Below are 21,577 nucleotides of genomic sequence, written 5' to 3'. Positions count from 1 at the left end.
CCTCTCAATTTCCATGACTGTCTGCAGTGAGTGAGTGAGTTGGTGATTTTTACACTATTTCATTTACATCACAGTGTTGGAGGAAAGCAGCTAAGCCCAAAGTGACACAGGTTTCAGACCTTTAGCCTTTTGACAAAACCAGCACAGATTTGGTGCTGACGAACCTGGCAACATAATCAGGGCAAACTGCGGTTCAACATGGTTGTAGTCAGTACTTACTGTGTCTGGGGGTATTCCCATCCTCTACTTCATCTTCATTTTCTGGATCTATGTCCTCTGTAAAATATATCACACACACACATTGAAACATTGATTCATAAACATATAGCAGTTATCTATAGGGAGTTGGGGATATGTTGGCAGAATGTCTTTGTCTGGGCTATAATGGGCTTCCACGTAATATCTCCGCAATAAAGTGCCAAAGAAAAATTGTTTTCAATACTTTTCAACTGAGTTCATATACTGCAATGTAAGTTTTCAAATTGAAATTTTGATGTAACATCGCAGAATAATCAAATACTGAATACGTAAAATCCATGCCTCAACCCTTCAAAATATTTCTGACATCTGGCATGTCCAACCGGTCAAGGAAATCCAGACGTCTTACATTATATTGACTGATGTCTTCTGTATTCAGCAACATTACAGCTGATGAGGTCAGTCTTTAAGCAATCAAGGTTTGGACCAGGTAACCCAGTGACTGATGTCATGAGTATCTACATCTGGCTACCATAACAGACAATCAACAAAGCACCCAGCCTGACCACCCAATTCATTAAGTCAACACTTCGACCAGCACAGGAAGCTACAGTCATCCCGGAAACTACATAATGCCTCACCTGCTTGTGTTATCCAGTCTAAATACCCCCTAAGATCTTCTTCTAATTGCTGTTTTTCTCTAAGTTTTTGAAAATCACCCCGAGCTTTTGCTTTTTCTCTCTCTTTGGAAAACTCTCTGGAAAAGAAAGGACATCAATGGATTGTATTGGATTAGCTTAAATTGAACAAATTAGCTAAAATTAACACTTCAACCATATTACAAAGAGTTAACATTAAAAACACATTTTGAAAAGCTTTAAACCTGTACAATTATAATCCTAATTTCCTTTAATTCTAAGCATATTAATTAGTTCATGCCTTACAGTCATCAAACATTGAAGACAGACGAAGGTGTCTGTATCCCACCTGCATATGAGGCAGTCAAAAGTCTAAAATACCAACAAAGGCAGACACATAATATAAGTGTCTGAAGGCATGAACCTATAGTTACATTTTTGTGCCATAACAGCAACACAATATAGAAACATACATGCCATATTTCACCTTCTTCAGTCTGGCCATTTTAGAGATGTTTACAGAGCCAGAAGACATTTTCAGGGAATTTACAAGCATGTTCAAAACATTAAGGTCAAAGTTCAACCAAATCTTACCACATGTCATGAAAAACTAAACATGCATTCTGAGTCTGTCTACTTACGGATATTATAACTAGGGCCGTAACAATGTATCGAACTATCGACTGATTGCAATTCTTGAGTCTCTGATAACAATTAATTGATGGTTGAAATGAAAACCTATCGATGCATCAATAGCATCTGTGACTATCGATAGTTTAGCAATTGATTTCTGTTGATAAATGCGCAGCACAAAATGCAGGAAGTACCAGATTCGTTCATTTAGAGTTATCTGCCCCTGTTACCTCTTAAACAAACATGACCAGTTACATGATCTGGGGTTCGAGTTTCTAGTCAGTTATTAAAAGAGACTGAAACTACTTTAACTTGTTTTTATTTCATATAAACTATACATTCATTTTGGGAAATGACTTCAAATGAGACAATTCAGGGAGAAAAAACTATTGCAATAGTGTTGCAATAGTTGGTCGCAATAGACTATCGCTATTGCATAGTTGTTTCCTCCTCAATAGTCACCCCTAATTAAATTCATTAATATTATTTCAGTAAGGGACTCATTTAAAAGTAGCTGTCGTTTCTCCCATATTGAAACTCAGACTCAGACCTCTTATACAGGTGTTGTAATAAGTGGGAACAAGTATGTGAAATTTCGGCTTCAATCAGCTGAGGAAAAACTTGGTTATAGATCCCGCTGACAATGAGATCCCATTGAAAATGTAAATGTCGGTCCCAACAGCAACTTACCCGCTCAACACACCAAGAACAAGGTTGAGGACAAAAAAGGAGCCGATGATAATTAAGCTGATAAAATAGATCCACGGCCACTCACTTCCCACTGCATCATTCACCTGAAACACACATCACAGGTACCGTAAATACCCAGAGTAAAGCCCTTACATATTATAGATCATGCTCTTAAAAATCAGATTGCTTGTTTGGTTCCTTAATCCCTATGATTAACATGGAAAAATGGATGTCAAGTTATCAAGTTTTGTGCCCCTTGAGCAGGATATTTAGCCTGGAAAGGCGCTATACAAATGCTCTATAATTATTATTATTATTATTATATTATCCTCCTCTGCCCATGTTAAAAAATAGTGGCAGGACATTTAGTGATGACTTATGATTGTGACATGGTTGTAACCGATGACATCATAATTGTCTCCAAAGATTCCATAGGCGGATCCAGAGGGGGGTGCAGGGGTGTGCACCCCCCCTTTTGTGGTGAAAGTTTGTTAAATGACCATTGAAACACTGGTGGAAATGAAGTGTGCACCCCTCCTTTTCTCAATAGTGTGCACCCCCCTTTCTCAAAAAGCTGTATCCGCCCCTGGATTGTAATGCAATTTCAAATAAAAATCACTAGTCAAAATAATTTTCCATTCAAATACTAAAAGTATTTTATTTTTGGCAGTTTATGAAGTTTATATGGGGGCAAAAAGCAATCCAACATTTTGTTGTAAGTTTACATTTTTGGCCCAAAAAAACATGAGGAGCCTACAAACAGTATTTTAATATCAAAGGTTAATAGCCTGAAATTTATCCCCAAGAAAATCATGCCAGCCAGAGAAAGACATTATGGTTACAATACCACTGAAATACTCACATCATACAAAACATCTGTCCATCCTTCATTGGTTATACACTGGAACACTGTAAGCATAGCTAAACCAAAGTTATCAAAGTTCGTAATGCCATCATTTGGCCCTATCCACGAATCCTTCCTACATTCGGATCCATTGGCTACGGTTTTACAATCGAATCCCCTTCCACATGGATGAGGATCTTCTAAAGCTTCTCTTACTGAAAAACAAGAAAAAGAAGAAGTATAATCAATTTGTTTTTCACATTTTACAAATTTTACACCGATAAAAAGTAGAAAGTGATATCCATCGTTACAGGATGCTACTAAAACTTCATTGTTCATGTGTGGGCAACTCTGTGACCATTATTGATTGCAATCAGTGGTTACTGCTATCCTGTCAGAATGCTTGTCTTAAACAGTATTTCAGACATATGATGTCTGTCAATCACATTGATATGGGCAGAAAAGCTGCAAAACAATTTACACTTTGGTGAGTGAGTGATGAGTTTAGTTTATGCTGCACTCAGCTATATTCCAGCTATATGGTGGCGGTCTGTAAATAATCAAGTTTGGACCTGACAATCCAGTGATCAACATCATGAGCATCGATCTATGCAATTGGGAATTGATGACATGTCGCAACCAAGTCAGCGAGCCTGACCACCCGATCCCGTTAGTCGCCTATTACGACAAGCATGGGTTACTGAAGACCAATCTAACCCGGATCTTCACGGGTTTACACTTTGGTGAAACTCCCAGGTATGGTGGCGACCAACAAACCATCATAATGATGGAATCAAACTGACAATCAGCAGATCCTGGGACCACTTCAACAGAGCCATATTCACACTAAATCACTCATAACTTCCATACTTTAACATAAGGGCGGTGAGGTAGCCTAGTGGTTAAAGCGTTGGCTCATCACGCCGAAGGCCCGGGTTCGATTCCCCACATGGGTACAATATTTAAAGCCCATTTCTGGCTTCCGTCGCCGTGATATTGCTGGAATATTGCTAAAAGTGGCGTTAAACCATACTCACTCACTACTTTAACATAAACTCGTTACGATTGTAGCACTAACATAGATTGTCAAGGCCCAAAGGGTAACAGACTGAAGTAAGATAATTAAGTTGAAAAAATGAGTGAACAAAATCATACTTACATGGATTTGTATAAAAACAGGTATCATGTAACTTCCCTGAGAAGAGTTCTAGTCCAATGATAGCGTAAATGATGATTACAAAGATAACTAACAGAGCTATGTGTAACAAAGGCACCATTGCTCGGAGGATAGAATTCAACACTACTTGTAAACCTGAAAACAAAAGAAAACCCTTGTTAACAATAAATACATTCAAATATTTAACAACATCATTATTTCAGTTGTTCATTAATTCATCCTCAACAATTGAAAGTCATGAGGAATTTGGATGTGTCATCATTTGTCCTGAACCAGTTGATTCTGTATGTGTTGAAATCACGGCTCATGGGCTCACTTGGGAGTCCCAAGTATCCAAATAAAGAAACTATTCCCCTGACTGAGTCAAACATAACATGACTTAAGATTGTGTTAGTTAATTTATTATTATTATCAATTAAACGTAGTATGAAACTAAGCCAATATTTAACCCTTTTTTTTTTAACAGTTTCTGACTTTTTGGGCAACATCTGCATGAGTTTGACACCACAGCCTGATCTGACTTGTAAAGGTTGTTTCACCTTAGCTTGGGTGTCATCATTATAGTAACATGCATGCGAAATTTCAGCTTCTTTTGTCAAGTGATCTCTAAGAACACAATGTATACAGTTTGAGAAAATGCATGGGAGAATTTTGTAGCCAAATGTCAAGGTCAAACAAAGGTTTTAATATGGATGCCACGGTGGCCATATTGAAACTCAACCCTCTAGAACAAACTGGGGTGTCTCATTGGTCAGCATCATTGGGGTGTTACGACCTTTTTTGGTCAAGTGTTTTCTGAGGACATGTTTACTTCACACAACCGACACAAGCTCAGTTGACTTACAGTCAGGTGAACTAAAGATGAACACATATCATGCTATACGTACTTGGAGCTCTGGATACAAGCCGCACGGCCTCAAAACCCTGAAGGCTCGTAGAGCTTTCACATCAAACCCTTTGCTATTTATCTCGGAAAGGATCTGACTTATAATACTGAAACAAAAGAAAAACAATAATGAATATTAGTGAAAATTAAAAAATTAAGCCATCAAGTTCAGTAGCTCATCTGATATGCTCATACATCTACCATTATCAAAATGGTGATGTGATTATTTGGACATATCGAAATACATCCATCCATAAGTCTTATGTCCGTGTTTCCATAAAATAACATCATATTGTGACCTGGTGTTCTGAGGGTAAGAGGCATAGTAATTTAATTGTGTGGACAGTGTGGTGCCCTTGAGTTAAAGGTTTGCCAAGTTTCAAGAAACACTGTGAGCAACAGCTATGACATATTTATTGGCATGATTGGGCCAAATGAAAACATTATAAGCAACAACAACAATTTTTTATTCATCAAACTACAGTAAGTTCTGTGGCCTGTACGCATTTATTTTCCCCGATATCAAACAATGTATTTGATGTGTTCTATGTAAATGTCAGATTTTGTATCTACATTACAAGAAGCACATTTCTCACTAAAACATTAATAGCAACATTTGTACAATCTTAAGCTCCAAATATGACCTACATTTCTAACACAAGGATAATGACAGTAAAATCTGTTCGCTAAAGAATTCAGCTTTCCAATCCCCAAGGCTGCCTGTTAATTTGATATGAAGAGATCGGAGTTGTCCTGAATTATTCAGCCTATGAGTTCAGAGCTTCACATAACAGAAAGGTTTGACTTAGACAATTACACTGTACGGCGATGCCCCATTTATCATTCAATAACCACTGTCATGTGACCAGAGCCATCCATTGGCTTGGGTGGAAACAGTTCTGAGAAATGGGACTGTGACCAATCCTCCAATGCTGGACTTCTTCTACATTATATATTATTCATTAATTCATGGAAAATGATCATATTCAAATGAGCTTTGTTCTGACCTGTACTAAATTCAGAGGAGAATCCCTGATTTCATTTCCCAAAGTGAACCTTTTCACATTTGTGTGGATTTTAGATTAGCCTGATCAAAATATATTGTCTTAAACTCTGTGTAGGTCAATATATATTTTTTTATCAGGCACACAGTGATTTGGGTTGATTGTATCAATGATCTAAAGAAATCATTCTGTTTGGAAGTGAAGAATGAATATCTATTTTTCTGTTGAAGGTTCAAGGTTTCTTCATAACATTGTCTTGAAATGGTTGCAGACCCCATACAATGTATCTGATCATACGATTTACGAGAGGATGTCTGATGATTCATAATCTGTTGTGCAGAGTTGCTTCCCCTTTTGGCATACCCGAAACCTATGAATCAAATGGCAGGTTCATCCTGAATTAACTGTCTAGATTTGTCAGAACTATGCTCATGCTTGTGGGTGTCACTAAAGTGGTTAACATCTAAGGCGTGCATCACGTTCTAACTTCCGACTGAAATACCATTCAGTTTGGCGTTAATCCAACCCCTCCCACTCTTGAAGTTCAGGACATTTTCATCAAAGAAGGCTGAAAGAACTTGTTGTTCAGACAAATGACAACTGATCATGTTGGGATAAAACAAAATTCACCAAGAAAACAAATGTTAAGTTATATTTTGTTTGATTAATGGAGCACAGTCTGTTAACACTGTTTCTTGTCTGGCCTGTCTGTGGTAGATCAGAACAGTTCTAAATTTAGTTTAAAACTCACTGGACTGCAAAATAAATTTAAATTTCTCAACTTCACAAATCTCATACTGCCTTGCTATTCTGCTACAAACACAAACTTATGTGATGAATATACACGCTGAATACGTAAACAAACATATCTACATAAGTAATTAAAAGTTTAAAGTTCTAATTACATCATGGAGATTCTAGGTCTTCACAACAACTGAAATGTGGAAGAAAGTTGTGAATTGTCAAGTCTGTTATGTTCAGTAATTTATCGGAGATAGGCTGACTGGCAGCCAAGTCCCTCCAGGAGGGTGTATCAGTGCAAGGCTGCAGACAAGAAGCCCGATAAACTTATGTAAACCTACGCCCACGTCAATGTTTTACCACATGAGACTAGAAAAAATACACACACTATCTCCTGGAAACACATACAGCATATTACCTCTCTGACTTCAATGTCTGTATTATACATCTAAGCTTTCCTTTGACTGATGTCTTTACTATTGAATTACATTCTCAGAACTTACAATTACATGAATGACATGGATTACATCCTCAGAACTGACGTACAGACTGCTACTGGAACTGATAAGCAATGACAGTAATTCTTCAGTTTTTACAATGTTAGCCTTTAGTGTATCATTTCTGAAACTCATTAACAGTGTATGAAATAAGCCAAAACTCAATGTGAAAGCCTACTTATGAGACTTGTGCCAACAGAAACAAATGCTGAATTGTGATTTCTAATTTCTACGAAAAGAGCATGTTCATGGTTGGAGAATCATGACTCCAGTCATACAGTGAATGACACAGAACTGGAGATTTGTTCTGACAACTGCAGTTCATGATATACTGACTGACTGACTGAGTTTGGTTTTACGCCGCTTTTAGCAATATTCCAGCAACATCACGGCGGGGGACACCAGAAATGGGCTTCACACATTGTACCCATGTGGGGATTCGAACCCGGGTCTTTGGCGTGACGAGCCAATGCTTTAACCACTAGGCTACCCCACCGCCCCTCATGATATACAACTGAAGAATATGTTTCACTGATGTAACTTATGCTCTATTTGGGATAATACTTTCTCAGTAAAGTATGGACTCTAGTTCTTTTTTTTTGGGTGCGGGTGATTAGGTGCCCGACTCTGAGGGTTCAAATCTTGGATAAGACTCAACCCCAAATAGTACAAGAACCTGTAGTTTACTGAGAAAGTGTAATCCCAAATATATAACATGTTACATTTGACCACTTTCTAAATTCTCTACCAATGTCATAGTCAGGATCCTATATCTTGATGTAGTAGTTAACGCTTTTCAAAAAAGATTTACAATCCATATTTTTCATACCAAGCAACTCTGTCTCCCAGCCCTGAACCACATTTAGCCTACCCATCCATATACAAGTTACAGCAGATGCATAACTGAAAGTTTAACCCCAAAGCTGTGAATGAGTCAAGTCTCACAGCTTACACACTATTACGTCCATTAACAAAATTCAAAGTAATCCTGTCCCATTAAGACTATTTAAGCGATAAGAAGTGCGGTTGTGAAAACCCACATCAAGGCAAGTTAACCAAGAAGATAAGACTGTCGTATGTTATTATTCTGGGCCTGAACCACAAAGCGTTTGTTGAGCTATGACATCTTAAGTCTATGAAAAACTATCGTGTTACGACATTACAAACTCTTTGTGGTTAACGACCCTGAAACTGCACTTAGCTAATACGAAAATTTCAAGTTGTCTGGGATTCATGACTTTAATTTAGCAACTCTTTACGTGCCTAAGACTGGGCCACTAGTGGTATTTTCCATCAAAATGGATCCCCCATGAACTTCTGGCTAGCTATTCTCGAAACGTTCATAGCCCTATGAACTTCTTAAGCCCATTCTTAACACATTGGCTACGATCAAAGTTAAGAATTCTTAGGGCTACGAACATTTCGAGAATAAGGGCCCTGGTGACTTCTGGGTGATTTCAGTGAAGTCAGGGTGGTCAGGGAGAGATTGATCTGCTTGATATTTTGTCCTTGTTCATATCGAGACATCATAGATCTAGCTCATGCTATCAACAACTGCTTCACCTGGTCAGAATTATCACAGTTAGCAGACAGTGATACTACTGGAATCTGCTGCCTGTGGCATAAAATATCTAATATTCACTGAAAGTATGCATGCTTACTCGTAACACGCATGGAACACATATTTCCAGCAACATTCACAGACTGACAAAATTGAAACTTTCCCCACCAAATGAGGATTAAGTTCAAGAACTGTGAAGGGATGGGTTTGGGTTTGACGTGTGAGCAAATATATTTTTCAAATGCCCACTGAGTGTGTCAACATCCTTAAAATGTCTGTGCACAGATGAGCTTTCAAAATGGCTGCCAGTAGAGATTATGCCTCACAGCAAACAGGTGAAGACAATATTTTCTTTGAAAGTTGTTCAAACTCAATGAACTTTTTTGCTCGTGCGTAGAAAGTATTCTCCTGAGTGTGGAATGTGTTCCCTGAATGGGAGGAGATTCAAGCACTTGGAAATCTCTCACAGAACCACTGCGCTTGAGGTGCAATGCTTCAGCATTAGCTATCCTAATGAGAGGAATTGGGAACACCAGCGTGCAGGTGTTAGGTGCTTCGGTCTCTATTGCTTGTCTGTTCATCTGTCTTATCGGTCTCTGTTATCAATCTTTTCTGTTTGTGTAAACTGTATTTACTTAGCATCTCTCTGTCTTTGAAGGTTTTTTCTTCTGCTGTTCTGTGCTCAGATTTTTTTGTCTGCAGGAGTATATCTGTCTATTATCAAACTGTTTGTCTTCATAGGTATATCTTACTTTGAATTGTTTGTCTTCATTAGCATGTTGTCTGTCGTTTAAGTGTTATCTTCAGTAGTGACTGTATCTTTGGAGTGAGTGAGTGAGTGAGTGAGTGAGCGAGTGAGTATTGCTTAACGCTGCCTCAGCAATTTCATTCTTTGGATTGTCTGTATTCATGGGATTCTTTGAATTGTTTCTCTTCAGTAGTGACAGTGTCTGGATTGTTTATCTTTATGGGCTATCTGTTTTTCTTTCAACTGTTTGTCTTCAGGATTGTGTGTGTGTTTGTCTTCAGGATTGTGTGTGTCTTTTGCCTTCAGGATTATGTGTGTGTCTTTGCCTTCAGGATTATGTGTGTGTGTTTGTCTTCAGGATTGTGTGTGTGTGTTTGTCTTCAGGATTGTGTGTGTGTGTCTGTTTGTCTTCAGGATTGTGTGTGTCTGTTTGTCTTCAGGATTGTGTGTGTGTCTGTTTGTCTTCAGGATTGTGTGTGTCTGTTTGTCTTCAGGATTGTGTGTCTTTGTCTGTGTGTCTGTCTGTCTGTCTTCAGGATTGTGTGTGTCTGTTTGTCTTCAGGATTGTGTGTCTGTTTGTCTTCAGGATTGTGTGTATCTGTTTGTCTTCAGGATTGTGTGTGTTTTTGTCTTCAGGATTGTGTGTGTCTGTTTGTCTTCAGGATTGTGTGTGTGTTTGTCTTGTGTCTTCAGTCTGTCAGATTGTGTTGTCTGTCTGTCTTCAGGATTGTGTGTGTGTTTGTCTTCAGGATTGTGTGTGTCTGTTTGTCTTCAGGATTGTGTGTGTGTCTTTGTCTTCAGGATTGTGTGTGTTTTGTCTTCAGGATTGTGTGTCTGTCTGTCTTCAGGATTGTGTGTCTGTCTGTCTTCAGGATTGTGTGTCTTCTGTCTTCAGGATTGTGTGTGTGTCTGTCTTCAGGATTGTGTGTGTCTGTCTTCAGGATTGTGTGTGTGTCTGTCTTCAGGATTGTGTGTGTGTGTCTGTTTGTTCAGGCTTCAGTTGTGTGTGTCTGTCTTCAGGATTGTGTGTGTCTATTTGCCTTCAGGATCCAGGGTAGTCTATTTCCTTTTGAAGTGTCTCTATTTATATCATATTCAGGCCTACTTAACAAAACATTTCTTATTTACAGAAATTAGCATTGACATTATTAAGAGATTTTTCCTGAGAATATGAGCTCAACTAATTAGAAATTATGAATGAGTCCTTTCCTTTATTCCAATAATCACATATCCATTCCAATTTCAATACACAAAATATTCTGTGATCAATATTTATGTCCAAAAATTTCATTTCCACTCCTCAGTGATCCTTAATATTTAAGAATCTGAAAAAAAGATAACCTTGATCTTTGAAAATTGTTCATATTCTCTTTAAATTGTCATCACTCTCTCCCCTCAATGCTTATACCAATTAATCAATACGTCTTTGAGGAAGGTCTGCAAGTACCTGCAAGACCCTGTTCATGCAAGTCACATGGTCTTGGATCCGTTCTCTATGTTCCATAAAGGGAATAGTCACGTGTCCCCTGGGTTCTAATTGCATAAGTGATACGTTCTGTTTTCTGGGGGGAAATTTCAAAACTTGATTAAGATTGATTTCCTGGCATCCACAGTAGCTGTGTTACTTTAGGTTTTGGCACTGCGACATTTGATCATTTCAGCATATGATACTTGCCTTACAAAAATATGTAATTTGAGTGTTTGCAACAGAGTGAATCATAGTGTTATTTTTGTGATAAATTAAGTTAGTGACTGACTTTGGGTATATCACTGCTTTTAAAGCTGAAATGATGCAACACTGGAATGTATCTTTGGATGTTGACCTATATGTAATATCTTTGGATGTTGAACTCAATGTGATATCTTTGGATGTTGAACTAAATGTGATATCTTTGGATGTTGAACTAAATGTGGCATCTTCGGATGTTGAACTCAATGTGACATCTTTGGATCTTCAACTAAAGTGACATCTTTGGATGTTGAACTCAATGTGATATCTTTGGATGTGAACTCATTGTGATATCTTTGGATGTTGAACTCAATGTGACATCTTTGGATGTGAACTCAATGTGACATCTTTGGATCTTCAACTAAAGTGACATCTTTGGATGTTGAACTCAATGTGATATCTTTGGATGTTGAACTAAATGAAATATCTTTGGATGTTGAACTAAATGTGATATCTTTGGATGTTGAACTAAATGTGACATCTTTGGTGGTTAAACTAAATGTGATATCTTTGGTGGTTGACGAAACATTATCTTTGGATGTCGAACTAAATGTGATATCTTTGGATGTTGAACTCAATGTGGTATCTTTGGATGTTGAACTCAATGTGATATCTTTGGATGTTGAACTCAATGTGATATCTTTGGATGTTGAACTCAATGTGACATCTTTGGATCTTCAACTAAAGTGACATCTTTGGATCTTCAACTAAAGTGATATCTTTGGATGTTGAACTCAATGTGACATCTTTGGATGTTAACTCAATGTGACATCTTTGGATCTTCAACTAAAGTGATATCTTTGGATGTTGAACTCAATGTGATATCTTTGGATGTGAACTCAATGTGATATCTTTGGATGTTGAACTCAATGTGATATCTTTGGATGTGAACTCAATGTGACATCTTTGGATGTGAACTCAATGTGACATCTTTGGATGTTGAACTAAACGTAATGTAGGAAGTCTTCCTCTGCACTAATCTCTCTCTCAATGCTCCAGCATCAATAATGTTTACTTTTTTCAATAAAACTGAAAATTCCATCCCTCACTGTTCAAGGGTTTACCTCTGTGATTCTAAGTTTCTGAAGTGAAGGAGTATGGCAACCTCAGCTAAAACGACAACTTATTTTTCGCTGCAGCTAATCAAAGATCTGGGGACATCCCATTTGAGGTCATGTGAGAATGACCTTTCATCTGACCAATCAGAGTATCGCTTACCAGATCAAGAAAGTTACAGTCGGAACGTGTTTTCAATCAAACAACCTTGAAAAGGTTAACTCAGGATATCCCAAACGACATTTTCAGGCTGTACGGCAGATTTCATCTACCTCTCGCATCAATGGGATAAACATTTGAAGAGAAGACTTTCCATGGCCTGTGGGAAGATCTGTTGTACAATCAAAACGTTCTTTTGACGTGATCCGTAATGGGTTGTCCTGAGATCTTTGTTAAGCAGAAGCAAGAAGTAGGTCTGCATTTAATGAGACTGACGAACACGAGAGGATCAGTCATTCACTGTGCAGAGTTGTGTCCCTTGGTCATGCAAGGAACCTATGACCATGGGTTTGAATCCGGGTTAACCCTAACAATGTTGTCAGCATCATACCTGTAGTTGGTGGTTTCCACAAAACATATAAAGCTGTGAGGCCTCCTTCACTTAGGGACCATTCAAAATTTACGGCTAGGGGGGTGATGATGATTTTTATGGAAAAGCATGTACAATGAGACTGCCCCCCCCCCCTAAAATATATGTACAAAGTAAGTGACCCTCCTGCATGTCATGTACAAAATCAATGATCCCCCTCCTCCTTCCCATATTGTAAAAATATTTCCATGTACAAACTTGACCCCCTAGTACATGTGTACAAACTTGATGGCCCCCCACACCTCCCTAAAACAAAAAGGGTGACCCCCCTTAAAATCATCATCACCCCCTTTGTCATAAATTATGAACGGTCCCTTAGGGCTTTCCGCCCTTCCTTGACTGACACTATGAGATATAACTTGAGTGAGTGAGTGAGTGAGTGAGTGAGTTTAGTTTTACGCCGTACTCAGCAATATTCCAGCTATATGGCGGCTGTCTGTAAATAATCGAGTCTGGACCAGACAATCCAGTGATCAGCAGCATGAGCATCGATATGCCTGTAGCAGGGCGTGGAGTCATCCCACAGATGACATCCTTACCATGTCAGCTTGCTGACGGGGTTAACCTCTTTGGTCATGTAGACAAGGCGTCCAACTTTGGATTAGAAGGTCCGTGGTTCAAATCCCAGCACTCAGAAACTTTATGGCCGCTACATGCGCAATTGGGAACCGATGACATGTGTCAACCAAGTCTGAGCGTGCCTGACCACCCGATCCTGTTAGTCGCCTCTTACGACAAACATAGTCGCCTTTTTTCACTCAAGTGAAACTAGTTTCAGGAGTGAAAACATACCATCTTCAAAACACACACGGTACAAACGAAACTTCCTTATTAAACTGATCAATAAAATAATCATCATTCCAGTTCCTTTTGATTGATGATTAGGTATTTTTTTATTTCGTTCACACTTCCACAGATGCAGCCCACTCATTAATGCCACTTACAAGCTTAATTACTTCCAGTCATTAACCTACAAATGTGTCACTAATTTCTCTGTCACTAACCTTAATACTTGAAACAATTAATTCCTTACTTACTTATACAGCTGGCCAAACAGCATCTTGGTACACAAGCACTAATGACTGATGGCATACTGCTTAAAACTGTAGGTCATATCATTAAATAACCGTTGAACATATGTCCATAAAAGTGTTCCTATGGCTACAACTATTGCATGTTTTTAATTTTATGAATTTATGCAAAAATTTATATGAAACATAGAGCACACCTCTGGACAAAAAAGCAACAAAACATATGTGTGAATGTACGGACAACCAGTCAGAAGTAACTTACACCTTTTGACAATTACATATATAGCCTTCAGGCAGATAGTATATTTATATTGCCTGTCAAGTTAGTAATATTGCTCCACGTAACACCAAGTCAGCACTTTTATTACACGGGCGGTGGGTGGCCTAGTGGTTAAAGCGTTGCTCGTCACACCGAAGACCCGGGTTCGATTCCCCACATGGGTACAATGTGTGAAGCCCATTTCTGGTGTCCCCCGCCGTGATATTGCTGGAATATTGCTAAAAAGCGGCGTAAAACCATACTCACTCACTCGCTTTTATTACACAACAGATGTTTACTATTATTATCCCACTGAACATTGACATCTTGTGTAGCAATAATAATAATAGTAATACTTACAACAATAACAATAGGACAATTTAACAATATATACTTAAATTAGGACCATTAGTTGTTCATTAAGACAAACTTCCATTGGTTATTAGAGAAACACTATTTCAGTCCTTTCCGTTGTCAATAATGCAATTATTGGAATAAATAATCACTGAGGAAGGTTGATAGAGTTGAGGTGACCATTAATAACTGGCCGAACATGATACAACTGCTGGATGAATCGTGGCTTTGTAACAAGCCCATAACTATAACTGACTCTACAATCTGTTGCATAGCCATTCCTTGGGGAAGTAGTGTCATGCATATTGTTGTGGAGACTTTAAAGTCATGCAATTCTTTTGATTCCCTCTAATTTTTATGATATGTTCAAATTTCCTGATTTCCCAAAGGTTCTTGAGTTTTTGCAAAACAATTTTCTGTACAGTTTTTATTGAAACATTTGTCTGAAGATATGGAACACACTACATCATTGCAAAACAAGGATTTCCTGTATTTTCCTGAAACCCATGTAGTTCACCATCAGTCATGTCTGACTGCCAAAGACGCTGCAGTTTGCAAGGGATAATTAGATGTGTTTGAACACTGGTCAGCAACCAGAGGTTAACACAGAGACCTTTATAGCTTGAATTTGGAGGGAGAAGTGTAGGACACACACAATTGCCTGTACCCTAACATTTAGTACAAGAAATACAGTTATCATATTTAAAGATATATATGTGTCGCCGACAGCCTTCTATTTCTCTTTTATTTCACCAGAGGGCTGCTTCTCCACTGGCTATATGTAGAGAGTTGTACGTGCCACCCGTATTCGGCTACCCTCCAAATCTCGTGCGTTTCATGCCTGTGACGTGTGACACTTTCATGTCACCATCCGACCATGTCAGACGCACACAACATCTTTCTCATGTTGTAATGCTCGTATTTCACAGGTAAGCACCCTCTCTACAAAATAATACGTAACTTGCAAGGGAGCCTGGAACAATGTTTAATTTCTGTCAATCTTGATTTGCAAAAAACATTCTGGACTTGATTCAATCTTAATTCATTCTCTGATGTCTAGGAGAGTACACACACTATGGATTTGATGACACTATCGAAAAAAGGCTTAACCTCCCTCACCCAATACAAAACAAATTCAATTTTTTTGTTCAATCCCATTCACAAATGAGTTAATCACATCCTACTTGAGATCGTTTGTTGCTACATTTCTTGTGTGTTATGATACATACGAATCAGATTTTCCACCCAAATACTCGCCAGCACCCTGTGACTGATTACTCCATACAGACAGATTAAAGGGCTATCTATCTCCTGCAGAGAGAGACTTGGCAGTCTGACACCAAATATGCTTACTCGGCAATAACCCTACTTATGACTTACTGAATGCTTCCCTGGTAAGTGTCCATCTGAACTGTCCCAAGGTCAAGGCCGTCCCATGATTCTAAGCACCAAAAGTCCCAAAAATAAAGCTACATATAACCTTTAGAAAATATAATTCTTTAAAACTGTGATAAAGAACACTCTAATCGCCACCTTGTGCGACTTCAGCAACAGCAATAATTCAGCAGCTTCAGCCATTGGTTTATTCCCAAGACTGGAATAATTCAGTTTGGTCTAGTAAGTTGAGCTGATAAAATTATTTGTGTACCAAAATGTAGCAAAATGCTTAGAGCCAAATATGAATTTGTTGACTCAAACATTTTTTGCACAGACTACCATACAGCGACGAGAAGAGATTAATCATCATGAAAATAGCTGAATAGGGGGATGACTGACTGACTGAGTTTGGTTTTACGCTGCTTTTAGCAATATTCCAGCAACATCACGGCGGGGGACGCCAGAAATGGGCTTCACACATTGTACCCATGTGGGGATTCGAACCTGGCGTGACGAGCCAACGCTTTAACCACTAGGCTACCCCACCGCCCCTTAGGGGGATGAAGATGAGCAAGGGGGTGGATATCCCATTAAAATAAGCTCCTAGTCAATTTAGAGATTGTTGGATTAGAGGTCAGGTGCAGAGAGTCACATTGAAAGAGACTTGTAAGATTGAGACTCAGACATTCCACAATCAGTGGATAAAACATCAGCAACAGGTGTCTTTATTGATGGTCAAACTATCCAGACATATCCGTGCCCATAACAGGATTAATGACCAGAGGCAACATCTTTCAGTCAGAATGGCTAAAGAAGGTCCACATTCAGCTGGTTACAGTTGTGGAATGCATTCATTCCAAAGCCCATTCATTCTTAACTGTTGCAGCTGTTGTCTCTGAAGTAATATTCTAACCGACTTGTCATTGCTCCACAAACGGCACATATATCATACTCCTTAATGCTATCCCTGCTGAAATCACTTGCCCAAATCTACTTTTTGTATAATTGAGCCTGATCTGATCAGGAAGTCAGGGCAGGTCATTGTTTATGTAATTATGCATGTCTGCCGTCTACAACAAAACACATTCATCACTTACAGGCCAGGAGTCTGCCTCCCAGAAACAATTTACAAACAGGTAGCTTAACTCCACATGAAGATTATACCATCCACCACCACCACGGAAAAATCATTACAGCTACATACACCCCTGAGAGAAGTATGAATTTATTATCTCAATAATTCCCCGAAACTTGTGACAAAAGCAATTATTCCAACCGACAGATATCGCGCAGAAGAGAGATAGCCTGGTTTCTGACCAAACCACCATGGCTGATTCTTCCAGTTTATGATCCCTGATCAGTTGAGGTCCTTGTGCTGATTACTCAATCCCATAGGGCTTTTCTTCCCTTATCCTAACCACTGGCCTGATTCTGTTAATATTCCACAATACACAAGGCTGACAATTAGCCAGAATCTGACCTCCTGACCCTTGACCTACTCCAATCACTCATCTTGTAAAAAGTATTGATGAGTGCATGAGGCTCAACATGGGGGGTACTGCCTCATGGTCATTATTTGTCAATTATTCAGTTGGCATTTGTGTTCATTGGGCTGTAATTTGGACATTAAATCCACAGTTGCCTATAACATGGTTATTTTCTTACAATTTAGACTCAATAATTTTCCACACACACTACAGTGGGGTAACGAAGAACAAAGTTCTGCATTATTACTTGTGACTATTTCATGGCTGCTGACCAAATAAGACTAAATTTTGACAGCTTGACTCACTGAATGGTACCCAAATGTCATTAAGTGGTATTAAATCAGCATGCAAGGGCACTAAAAGGATCAACAAGTATTTCATCTTCATCCTTACATGCTGGAGAGATAGCATACTCCACTGAAGCATTTTGCTGTAAGGTCAAGGCTGCTGACACAGATATATGAAACCCTACGAGATATAACCACAGGTGACCAACAAACACACAACATGCTGGACTAAGTCTGTAAATGTCATGCTAAAGAATTAATGTCTCTTAAAAGTCCTACTATCTAATCCATCTTCAAAAAACATTGTTTTAATTTCATCAAAACTTCAGAAAGTGCTTTCACACTCATAGAGAGCCTCGGTTTGTCAGGAAATGTGTATATTTCAATCACTGCATTCAGCCAATCAGCTGATTGTACAGAGATTGATTAACTTGGTGATTTACACCCCATCTCTTTGCTTGTGTAATAAAAAAGTCAATATATTACTAGATTACATGAGTACTGTGCATGCTGTGAATACCACATTACACACTTCTGTCGAAAGTACTTCCACTAGATTGAATCAATCTACCATCTTACTGCTACATCAATTACTAAAGGAACTTCCTGCCTTCTTAGACTTTCTGTTAAAGTAACAAAACGTTAATTCAGAGGAATTTAAAGCCACAGTTTGTGAACAGAATCTTAATTAGTTTTGTTCAAGTGGATATCATAAAGATTTTAATATTTTTTATGCACACTGAGTAGGACATATCACACTATCCTCTCACTCTCTGGAAAAAACATGAGGCAATTGTTAAAGACACCAAAAGCTAGGACGATTTAAAGAAAACTTACATGTCATTCGACATACCACATACTTGCTGCAGATCAATCTCCATAGTCACACATTCATAAAGACGTTTCAATATGTTTCCAATATTTTGTGAAGATTTCAGAGATTCCGAATTTTAGATCTTTCCAGCAAAGTTTCAGGACTTCACTCCTTGCAGTTTCAGAAAAGATGTTAAAATGTAGTAAAACGGTACAAGAAGATTAGATATCGACATACATAACATTGGGGAAACTTGTCGGCATGGTTATTTCACAGTTCATCATGAGGCCAAACCTGACGCCTCATGACCACACAATCCTGGCATGGCAAAGGGAGGAAACTCCACACAACTGTGATGCTAATGTCTTTGAGCCATCCATAATGCCTATATCCTATAGTACAAAGTCAATATTGCTATCTTTGAATAGGCATTACTTACACTGAATTTAATGAAATGTTTGTGAACATGTTGTTTTTCTATAGTGGATCAGTATATATCTCTGAATGTAAAGGTGAATGTTTTTCAATCAGCAAACATACAAAAAGGTTAAATGAGTGAGTGAGTTTAGTTTTACGCACACTCAGCAATATTCCAGCTATATGGCGGCGGTCTTTAAATAATCGTGTCTGGACCAGACAATCCAGTGAGCAACAGCATGAGCATCGATCTACGCAATTGAGATACGTTGACCACTGATTCCGTAGTCGCCTCTTACGACAAACTGAAGATCAATTCTAACCCGGATCTTCACGGGTCTAAAAAAGTTAAAGCTTATACTCACCCTATAACAACTATGATAAAATCTAAGATATTCCATCCGTTTCGTAGATAAGCACCAGCATGAAGAACAAAGCCATATGCTATTATCTTGAGAACAGCTTCCAGTGTAAATATCACAATGAACACATACTCTATCTTTTCCTGAAACACGAAAAAAAGCAACTAAATGTATCAAAGGCCTTAATAAAATACAATCTACATAAACAATGTACATGAACTTGAAACATGTTTCAACTGTTAGTGAGTGAGTGAGTTTAGTTCCACGCCGCTTTAAGTAATATTCCAACAATATCACGGCAGGGCTTCACACATTGAAGAAATGGGCTTCACACATTGTGCCCATGTAGGGAATCCAACCTGGGTCTTAGGTGTGACGAGCAAACACCTTAACCACTACGCTACCCCACTGCATCTTCAACTGCTAAAGATCATCATCATCATCATCATCATCATCATCATCATCATCATCATCATCATCATCATAATATTGATAAAAATAAATAAAATTTCAAATTTATATAATTTAATGTACTCGATTTTATTCTTTTGAGTCCTTGAAATATTGATTGTGTCGACAATACATACCAATGCTGCATTGACTTCGTTGGAATCTGACATGGGGAACGGTGTGTACACTGCCAGCGCAATGCAGTTGGCAAAGATGGTGATCAGAATCAAATACTCGAAGGCTGTGACTAGTGTTAAGGCAAATATTTCACAATTTGGACATGACAACATTAAACCTGCAAGAATGAGTAAGTGAGGGATTAATGCTTTACACTGCTTCAGAAAACCTTGCAGCTATTCATGACGTCTGCTAGAACGGCATAATTCTTTCTCCTGAAAAACAATACAAAGTGCAGACATCACACATCATGGTGATGTTGGTGAATCAACAAGCTAAGTTGGTACCAATGATAAAAGGATTGGGGAAAAAGGTAGGACGTCAGAAGTTAAGTAATTGCAATAGCAGTCTGCAGATACTGTCAAAAGTTTGTCATTTCTAATCAAACAGCTGTCTCATATCGTAATTGCACATTTCTCTGCTTCATCAGAAAAAGTAAAGTATTACCGATTTGGGGTTTTGGCCCGTGTTCAGTTCAGTTGACAGTTACAGACAAAATACACTAATTCCTTGATCCACTGATGATTGACTGGTCCGCCAGTTCTTTCATCCCTCTTTGTCCTCTACATACTGCACTACAAAACTTATTCACAGTTCCAAAACCAGAAATATTTTTCTATGAATGCATGATGTAACTTTCTCATTTGTGACGATGGTATTACCTATAGAAATATCATTTTACGTTGATAAACAGCACTGTGAAAGCAGGAAGGAATGTGCTGTGTGAAAGGGCTGGAAAATATTTTGCCTGAACACATTTTGTAAACTTCTCAAATGGCAACTGTATGGGTTTGGAGACTCCATTTACTACAGAAACATCATATTTTGTTGGCAAATAATATAAGTACCCTGCAAGTAGAAAGACAAAATATTTGTTTGTCTGTTGAGTGGAAGAACCTGAAATAAACTAATCTTGAATTAATTCAGAATGTAACTCTGTAAAATGTCACAAGTGATGGAAAGCAGAAGACTGTAATTAATACAGAAATATCAGTTTACCTGGATAAATAACTCTATGATGACAGAAAGAAAAAACAGGGTGACCTTTAATTGGTTTTGGTTAATTGCAGTTGGTAATTTCTTAAGAACTTACTGACAATAAACACATCAAGCCCCATCCATTCTACTATCAACAAATCAGTAGGTATAGTGGGTGAGGTTTATTATACTCTTCTGCTTTTGGAAACATAAACACAAAGAAAAATTCTTGAGTAAAGTCAATCAAGTTCCACATAATCACTTGCAACTTATTTATTGAACTCAAAAATAATTGCCAAGACCTGGATCCAAAGTCAACATGGGTAATGAGTGAAACCTATTTGGGCATAATATGGCTGAATAATGCTGAAAGCAGTCCCAAATCCTTCTCACTAACTCACTAACTCACTCACTCACATACAGAATATCAAATTGATATTCTCGCTATAAACAACCCAACTCTAACCCTTCCATCCTCGAACAGGTCATGGCCTATCTTTGCAAGGTGCAACAGTTCTACATAAGCCAGATCTGTGAAGGAGACAATGGCAGGGAACCCCCATGTGAAAACAATCAGGCTGCGGGCTGCTGGC

The 21,577-nt window shown here is 38.3% G+C and overlaps 1 protein-coding gene across 1 annotated transcript in view; it reads right to left on the bottom strand.

The window, feature by feature from the left end:
* The window catches only part of LOC124289033 (muscle calcium channel subunit alpha-1-like), a 126,285-nt gene that overhangs the window by 51,173 nt on the left and 53,535 nt on the right, over window positions 1-21,577 (bottom strand). The window contains 9 exon segments of the mRNA XM_046725629.1: window positions 220-276; window positions 840-955; window positions 2,160-2,263; window positions 3,022-3,218; window positions 4,163-4,315; window positions 5,068-5,091; window positions 5,094-5,173; window positions 19,383-19,522; window positions 19,967-20,072. Of these exon segments, the coding sequence (XP_046581585.1) occupies window positions 220-276; window positions 840-955; window positions 2,160-2,263; window positions 3,022-3,218; window positions 4,163-4,315; window positions 5,068-5,091; window positions 5,094-5,173; window positions 19,383-19,522; window positions 19,967-20,072 (977 nt within the window).

This window comes from Haliotis rubra, unplaced genomic scaffold (genome assembly GCF_003918875.1).
Source record: "Haliotis rubra isolate DU_JTF1 unplaced genomic scaffold, ASM391887v1 Scf430, whole genome shotgun sequence".
Lineage (NCBI taxonomy): Eukaryota > Metazoa > Mollusca > Gastropoda > Lepetellida > Haliotidae > Haliotis > Haliotis rubra.
This window is presented reverse-complemented; position numbering and strand designations above follow the sequence as displayed.